The sequence below is a fragment of the Protobothrops mucrosquamatus genome, unplaced genomic scaffold (genome assembly GCF_001527695.2).
Source record: "Protobothrops mucrosquamatus isolate PMUCROS unplaced genomic scaffold, P.Mucros_1.0 scaffold3158, whole genome shotgun sequence".
Lineage (NCBI taxonomy): Eukaryota > Metazoa > Chordata > Lepidosauria > Squamata > Viperidae > Protobothrops > Protobothrops mucrosquamatus.
The window spans coordinates 288,846-297,072 of record NW_015389158.1 but is presented as its reverse complement, the minus strand read 5'-3'; the positions used below and the strand labels follow the sequence as shown (position 1 = coordinate 297,072).

At 52.9% G+C, this 8,227-nt stretch overlaps 1 protein-coding gene across 1 annotated transcript in view; it reads left to right on the top strand.

Annotated features, from left to right (window-relative positions):
* Positions 1-2,263: 2,263 nt before the first annotated feature.
* LMF2 (lipase maturation factor 2) overlaps positions 2,264-8,227 on the top strand; it is a gene marked incomplete at its 5' end in the record, with an annotated part of 16,519 nt that continues 10,555 nt past the window's right edge. The window contains 7 exons of the mRNA XM_015826530.1: positions 2,264-2,517; positions 3,019-3,047; positions 3,802-3,998; positions 5,146-5,324; positions 6,338-6,476; positions 7,470-7,595; positions 8,058-8,163. Coding sequence (XP_015682016.1) covers positions 2,264-2,517; positions 3,019-3,047; positions 3,802-3,998; positions 5,146-5,324; positions 6,338-6,476; positions 7,470-7,595; positions 8,058-8,163 — 1,030 coding nt within the window. The remainder of the gene's footprint in view (positions 2,518-3,018; positions 3,048-3,801; positions 3,999-5,145; positions 5,325-6,337; positions 6,477-7,469; positions 7,596-8,057; positions 8,164-8,227) is intronic.

Here is an 8,227-nt window from a genome sequence, read left to right as displayed (position 1 = left end):
CTGTTGAGAAAAATATTTCCCCCTCCTGATTCAGCCATTTGTCCCGGATGCGATAAGGTCTCCCGTCTTGGGCAAGGGGTTGGACTAGAAGATCTCCAAGATCCCTAATGGAATAACAGAGCTGAAAGGGACCGTGGAGGTCATCTAGTCCAGCCCCCTGCTCAGGCAGGAAATTTAGTTCTATTTCAGACAAATGGCTGTCCAGTCCCTTCTTAAAAACTTCCAGTGTTGGAGCCTTCACCGCTTCTGGAGGCAGGTGGTTCCACTGGTTAATTGTTCTCACTGTCAGGAAGTTTCTCCTTAGTTCTAGGTTGCTTCTCTCCTTGATGAGTTTCCACCCGTTGCTTCTCGTCCTGCCTTCTGGTGCTTTGGAGAATAGCTTGACTCCCTCTTCTTTGGGGCAGCCCCTGAGATACTGGAGCACTGCTCTCATGTCCCCCCTCGTCCTTCTCTTCATTAAACTAGACAGACCCAATTCCTGCAACTGTTCCTTATATGTTTTGGCCTCCAGTCCCCTGATCATCTTTGTTGCTCTTCTCTGCACTCTTTCTAGAGTCTCCGCATCTTTTTTACATCGTGGTGACCAAAACTGGATGCAGTATTCCAAGTGTGGCCTTACCAAGGCCTTGTAAAGTGGTATTAACACTTCATGTGATCTTGGTTCTATCCCTCTGTTAATGCAGCCCAGCACTGTGTTGGCCTTTTTGGCAGCTGCAGCACACGGCTGCCTCCTATTTAGGTGATTGTCCACTAGGACTCCGAGATCCCTCTCACAGTTACTACTATATTACTACTACTAATAGCCCTAGGGTTCTGTGATTCTGTGTTACGCATATGCATTCAAGATTAGCATTGGGTAATCTCTTGTCGGCTTATAACAACAGCTGAGCCCAAAAATTTCCATTGCTAAGCAAGGCAGTTCCTGAGTGAGTTTTGCTCCATTTTACGACCTTTCTTACTGTAGTTGTTAAGTGTATCACTGCAGTTAAGTGAGTAACACGGTTGTTAAGTTAATCGGGCTCCCCCCTTGACTTTGCTTGTCAGAGGTTCGCACTAGTGCAGGGGTAGGCAACCTTGGCTCTTTTATGACTTGTGGGCTTCAATTCCTAGAATTCCTGAGCCAGCCAAGGTTGCCTACCCCTGCACTAGGGGATCACATGACCCCGGGACGCTACGACCGTCATAAATACGAGTCATTTGCCAAGCATCTGAATTTTGATCACGTGACCACGGGGACGCTGCAACGCTCGTAAGTGTGAAAAACGGCCATAAGTCACTTTTTTGGTGCCGTTGTAACTTGGAACGGTCACTAAATGAACTCTTGTAACTCGGGGACTGCCCGCACAAAGAGGGAATGCAGCAACGCAACGAATCTCGGAGGCTGCTTAGCAGAATTCCCAGCAAAGGGTTCTGCGTGTCGAAAACAAAATTTGCGAAGGGCGGTGTGACTTTCTGCAGGGTGTGGTGTGTGTGTGTTATCCAGGGTCAAGCTAATAGTGTGTTGGCAGAGCAGACAATGGCCGGTGATCCACAGGTAGCAAAAAACTAGAGCGAGTAGATCCTTTATTAAACACCGGAGAACTTTTAAGACGCGCAGTGGCGGACGAAAAGAAATTTAATTCATCTTTGATTAGAAGGGATATTGAAAAGGGGAAATTAGCCGGCTATCAGAGGAGGCTTTTTAGCTCTTACTTATCTTGAACTGAGAGTGGAGTATCTCGGGAGCAACTTTGGAGTAAGTTGACTGTGGGAACTGCAGCAAAAGAATCGGGAGGAATCCAGGAGCGTCATAGTCCTTGACTTAGCAAGTGTTTGTTTAATGACCGTTCCAAGTTACAACAGCACTGGGAAAAAAGGGACTTACGACCGTTTTTTCACACTTACGACCGTTGCAGCGTCCACGTCATCAAAATTCAGACACTTGGCAACCGACTCGTATTTATGACGGTTTGCAGCGTCCCGGGGGTGTCACGTGATCCCCTTTTGCGACCTTCTGACAAGCAAAGTCAATGGGGGAGCCGGATTCATTTAACGACCGTGGCAAAAAAAAGTCGTAAAATGGGGCAAAACTCACTTAGCAACAGCTTTGCTTAGCGACGGAAATTTGGGGGCTCGATCCTGGTTGTAAGACGAGGACTCCCTGTATTGCAAGGCATCATCTCCCAGTATGGTGCGGTGTGGTGTGACGGGGGGGGGGAGAGGAATTGCCCCCCCCGTTGCCCGGCCGCTGCGTTCCAGCCTCCCCGTCTGTGTCCCCCTCCAGGCCTCTACGGGAAGGATGGGATCCTGCCCGCCCGGAAGATGCTTCGTTTCACTGGCAAAGGATTCTGGGAGCAGCTGCGGGACTCCCCGACTCTGCTGTGGCTGGGCCCCCACCTGGGGCTGGACACGGAGCAGGGCCTGGAGCTGCTGTGCCTGATGGGCTCGCTGCTCTCCTTCGGGGCCCTGGTGCTGGAGCCCCTGCGGGACAGCGTGGTCTTCCTCGCCCTCTGGGGCCTTTACCTCTCCGTCTACCAGGTACGGGGTGGGGGCTGGATAAGGACCCTCCCCCGCCCCCTCCAGGCGTGCCGCCTGGGGGATTCTGGGAACTGAAGTCCACAGGTCTTAAGGTGCTAATTGGGGAACTCTGGGAGATGAAATGGACAGTTTTTAAGGTGCTGGCCTGGGAATTCTGGGAGTTGAAGTCCTTCCTAAAGTGCTGGCTAGAGAATTCTAGGAAGTAAAGTCCTTTTTAAGGAGCTGGCTAGGGAATTCTGGAAGTTGACGTCCACACTTTCTAAAATGCTAACAAGGAATTCTGGGAGTTGAAGTCCTCACTTCTTATGGTGCTGGCTAGGGAATTCTGGGAGTTGACGTCCACGCTTTCTAAAGTGCTAAGAAGGAATTCTGGGAGTTGAAGTCCACAAGTCTTAAAGTTGCCAAGTTTGAGGACCCCTGGTTTAAGCTCAGACAGAAGACACCTGACGGGCCACGTCCTGCCCTTAAATTGACTTTTCTTCCCTTCTTTTCCCTCTGCAGGTGGGACAGGTGTTCCTCTACTTCCAGTGGTAAGTGGTCCTGGGCTTCCACAGGTAACGCTCAACTTAGGAATTGACCCCCAAATTTCTGTTGCTACGCGGGACATTTGTTAAGTTTTGCCCCGCTAGTCTAGTCTAGTCTAGTCTATTATTCTATTCTATTCTATTCTGTTCTATCCAATTCTGTTCTATTCCCTATTTTCTATTCTATTCTATTCTATATTTCTATTCTATTCTGTATTTCTGTTCTATTGTATTCTTCTATATTCCCTATTCTTTGCCATTCTGTGTTTCTGCGGGAAAGAATGTACAGGTAGTCCTCAACTTACAACAGTTCGTTTAGTGACCGTTCCAAGTTACGACTGAAAAAAGGGACTTATGACTGTTTTTCATGCTTACGACTGTTGAAGCATCCCCCCCCCCGGTCACATGATCAAAATTCCAACACTCGGCAACCGACTCATACATACAACGGTCGCCATGTCCCGGGGGGTCATGTGATCGACTTTTGCAACCTTCTGACGAGCAAAGTCAATGGGGAAAGCCAGATTCACATAATGGCCACGTGACTAACTTAACAACTGAACAAAATGGCGAGAATGGTCGTAAAATGAGGCAAAACTCAATAACCGTCTCATTCAGTAACAGAAATTTTGGGCTCAACTGTAGTCGTATGGCAAAGATCACAGCAAGCGCCATGTAACCCGCGTGAGCGCTGGCAAGGGAAGGGCGGAATCCCAGGGCACTCTGCCCATGCTCCTTTGACCTGCGTCCCCCTCCCCAGGGACAGCCTTCTGCTGGAGACGGGCTTCCTGGCGGTGCTCGTGGCCCCCCTGCACCTGCTCAAATGGCGCTCGACAGCCTGGAGGGCGCACGACGGGGTGACCTTCTGGCTGGTGCGCTGGCTGCTCTTCCGGTTGATGTTCGCCTCCGGGGTGGTGAAGCTGACCAGCCGCTGCCCCACCTGGTGGGGGCTCACAGGTGAGTCAGCCATGCAACAAGTGGGAGGGGGCTCGGAGTCCTAGTGGACAATCCCTTAAATGTGAGCCAGCCGTGTGCTGCAGCTGCCAAAAAAGCCAACACAGTGCTAGGCTGCATTTACAGAGGGATAGAATCAAGATCACGTGAAGGGTTAATACCACTTTACAAGGCCTTGGTAAGGCCACACTTGGAATACCACAGTTTTGGATACCACGATGTAAAAAAGATGTTGAGACTCTAGAAAGAGGGCAGAGAAGAGCAACAAAGATGATCAGGGGACTGGGGGCTAAAACATAAGGAACGGTTGCTGGAATTGGGTCTGTCCAGTTTAACGAAGAGAAGGACGAGGGGGGACAGGATAGCAGCCTTCCAGTATTTCAGGGGCTGCCCCAAAGAAGAGGGAGTCAAGCTATTCTCCAAGGCGCCTGAAGGCAGGATGAGAAGCAACGGGTGGAAACTGATCAAGGAGAGAAACAACCTGGAGCTAAGAAGGAATTTCCTGACAGTTAGAACAACCAGTGGAATAGCTTGCCACCAGAAGTTGTAGGTGCTCCAACACTGCAGGTTTTAGGGGCATGGTGGCTCACATGGTTAGGATGCTGGCTTGACAAACAGCAGGCCCACATTCGAATGCTGCCGTGGGCCAGGTGGGCTCCCATCCTTTCCTCCAGCCCCCAATTGGGCATCCCTCTGGCAGCCGTGATGTCACCAGGTGAGCCTTTTAACTCATGAGTGTGATGCCACCCTCCATTCTCTCTCTCTCTCTCCCTCTCTCTCTCTCTTTCTCACGTTTTTTCTCTCATGTTCTTTCTCCCTCTTCCTCTTTCTTGCTTTCTCTCTCTCTTCTTTTTCTCTCTTTCTCTTTCTTTCCCTTTCTTTCTCTGTCTCATTCTCACTTTTTCTGTCTCTTTTTTCTCTCGCTTTCTCTCCTTTCGTTCTTTCTTTTTCTCTCTCTTTTGCTTTCTTTTACTTTCTTGCTTTCCTTCTCTTTTTCTTTCTCTCACTTTCTCTGTCTTTTTCTCTTCTCACTTTGTCTCTCTTACTTTCTTGCTTTCTCTGTCTCTTTTTTCTCCTTTCTCTCTTTTTTTTCTCCTTTCTTTTTTTTCTCCTTTCTCTCTCTCTCTCTCTCTCTTCTTTTTCCCCCCAGCGTTGACCTACCACTACGAGACCCAGTGCATCCCCACCCCGGCCGCCTGGTTCGCCCACCAGTTGCCGTTCTGGTTGCAGAAGCTGAGCGTGGTGGCCACCTACGTGATCGAGATAGCCGTCCCACCCCTCTTCTTCGTGCCGCTGAGGCGCCTACGCCTGGTGGCCTTCTACACCCAGGTACGGCCGGGCGCTGGGAATGCTAGGCTGGCCAGCACCAGGGTGAAAACGGGTGCCCCTCCGGGGGGTGCAGGAACACCCACCGGGGTCTGAAAGCCCCCAAGGGAACGGGCGGTGGGCTTTGCAGTTGCTGCTAATTGGACCCTCTTTGCACTACAGGCAGTCCCCGACACACAACCACAACGTACAGTTGTGTGTTGTGACAGCCGTAAATTTTCCCCCGCCTGTTTTGCGGTGGGTTGTTAAGTGAGTGTGGCAGTTGTAAAGCGAACGTTGCCGTTGTTTGGGGTCTTGTGGACTGCAGGACAACGTAGCCGTCAACAACTGCGGTGTAGTTGTGTTGCCAAGTGGCTGAAACATAGTCATGCGACCATGGGGGCGGGGGACTCCCCCCATACCTCAGGACTTCGGAAGTGGATCGTAACTCCCATGTCCTAGGTGGGTTGTCAGGTTGAGCAGTGGCTGAGGGGCTGGCCGTAAGTTGAGGACTACCTGTGGAGTGAGCCAGCTGTGCAGGGAGGAAAAGGGACACACTCTTTTGTGTGTCATAACAACTGTTCAGCACAATGACTCGGCATCGCCTGTTTGCCAGCTTCTGGCAGAATGCAGGTCATCCTCGACTTACGACAGCTCCATTTAGTGACCAAAGTTACAACAGGCCTGGAAAAAGTGACTTACGGTCGTGCTTCACACTTACGACCGTTGCGGCCTTCCCCCGTGATCAGGATTCAAGCACCTGGCCGCTGGCTCCTATTTATGACGGTTTGCAGCGTCCCGGGGGCGGAGTCACGGGATCCCCCTTTTGCGACCTTTCTGACAGGAATGGGGGAAGCTGTATTCGCTTAGTGACCGGGTTACTTATCAACCACAGCGATTCACTTAATGACTGTGGCGAGAAAGGTCATAAAACGGTGCAACATTCGTTTGCCAGCGGTCTCGCTTAGCAGCAGAAACGTCGGGCTCCTCCGTTGCGGTCGTAAATGGAGGACTGCCTGCATTTGGCCCTCTTCCAGGTCCTTCTGCAAGCCCTGATCGTCTTCACCGGCAACTACAATTTCTTCAACCTGCTGACGGTGGTGCTGAGCTTCTCCCTGCTGGACGAGGAGCACGTGGGGCTGTGGCTGGGCCAGGGGCGGAGGAAAGCCAGTGGCGGTGAGTCCCCCAGGCCACCGGGAGTTTCCTTTGGACCATTGGGCTCCGCCCTCCACTTCTCTCTCTGCCTTGGTCCTCCCCCTTTTTGCTGATTTGTTTAATTCAGTTTACGTGCCGCCCATCTCTCTCTGGGAAGGGGCTGATGGGTGCTGCAGTCCGGCCGCATCTCGTGGGAGGTGCATGATGGGTTTGATGAGCTTTGCATGATGGGCTTGCTGGGCATTGCATGATGGGGTTGAGGGGCTTTGCATGATGGGATTGCTGGGCATTGCATGATGGGGTTGATGGGCATTGCATGATGGGGTTGAGGGGCTTTGCATGATGGGGTTGATGGGCTTTGCATGATGGGATTGCTGGGCATTGCATGATGGGTTTGATGGGCATTGCATGATGGGTTTGAGGGGCATTGCATGATGGGTTTGAGGGGCTTTGCATGATGGGATTGCTGGGCATTGCATGATGGGATTGCTGGGCATTGCATGATGGGTTTGATGGGCATTGCATGATGGGTTTGAGGGGCTTTACATGATGGGCTTGCTGGGCATTGCATGATGGGCTTGCTGGGCATTGCATGATGGGCTTGCTGGGCATTGCATGATGGGCTTGCTGGGCATTGCATGATGGGGTTGAGGGGCTTTACNCATGATGGGCTTGCTGGGCATTGCATGATGGGCTTGCTGGGCATTGCATGATGGGCTTGCTGGGCATTGCATGATGGGGTTGAGGGGCTTTGCATGATGGGATTGCTGGGCATTGCATGATGGGGTTGAGGGGCTTTGCATGAAAGGGCGGATGGGAGCTGTAGTCCAGCCTCATCTCCTGGAAGCTGCATGATGGGATGGATGGATGGATAGCTGCTTTCCAGCCCGCTCTGCAGGGCTCTTGGTTCCCCAGCCCCATAGTCCACTTCCTCAGTGCCCTCCATTGGCTGCTGCCTCTGGGGGGCCCCATAAGCCTCTCCCGTGGCTGGAGCTGACCCTTCCTCCCCTGCAGGCTGGCCCTGGCGCCTGGCCACCTTGCTGGTCGAGCTGGCTGTCTACGGCCTCCTGATCTACTGGACCAGCCGTTACTTTGGGCTGACCATCAACTGGGAGAAGAGACTTCTCGAATCCAAGACAGGTATTTCTTGGGGGGGGGGAACGTCTGTGGGACTGCCTGCGGTGTTGGGGACCCCTGGCAGTCCCTGAGCTGCGGTGGGGTGGCCTCTTTCCCCATTTCAGCCCGTGAGGGGCCCAGCCTTGACCCAGCTGCCCCATTCTCACATTCTCAGACTTAGCCGAGGATTCCCCCCCCCCCCCCCCCCCCCCCCCCCCCCCCGCTGTGTGTGTGTGCAACTCGGCTCCCTTTGTAACCCCTCCTAGCCAAGGGGGGGGCATTGCCCTCTGAAATGTAAAACTTGGGAGAGGGTCTCGGGTGCCTTGAAGCTGCCCTCCCCCCACCAGTGTTTTAGAGCTGGGAGCACAATTCCTGGGGTGGGGGGCTGTTTGATTAGGGGACCTGGGACCCTCCCCCATTGACAGAAGTTGTCGTCGTTGCACTTGCGAACCTGCACATGGTGCCCTCCACCTGGTCTCTCCCCAGCCTTCACCTACCACGAGTTCACGCAGTGGCTGAAGCGGGTGACCCTCCCCCTGGTGGCCCTGGGGCTGCTCTCCTTGCTCTGGGAGGTCCTTCAGGCCGGGTACAGGTGAGTCCCCGGGGGTCTCTGCAGAGGGAGATCCGAGCTGACCTTGGGCAGGAATGGGGGGGGG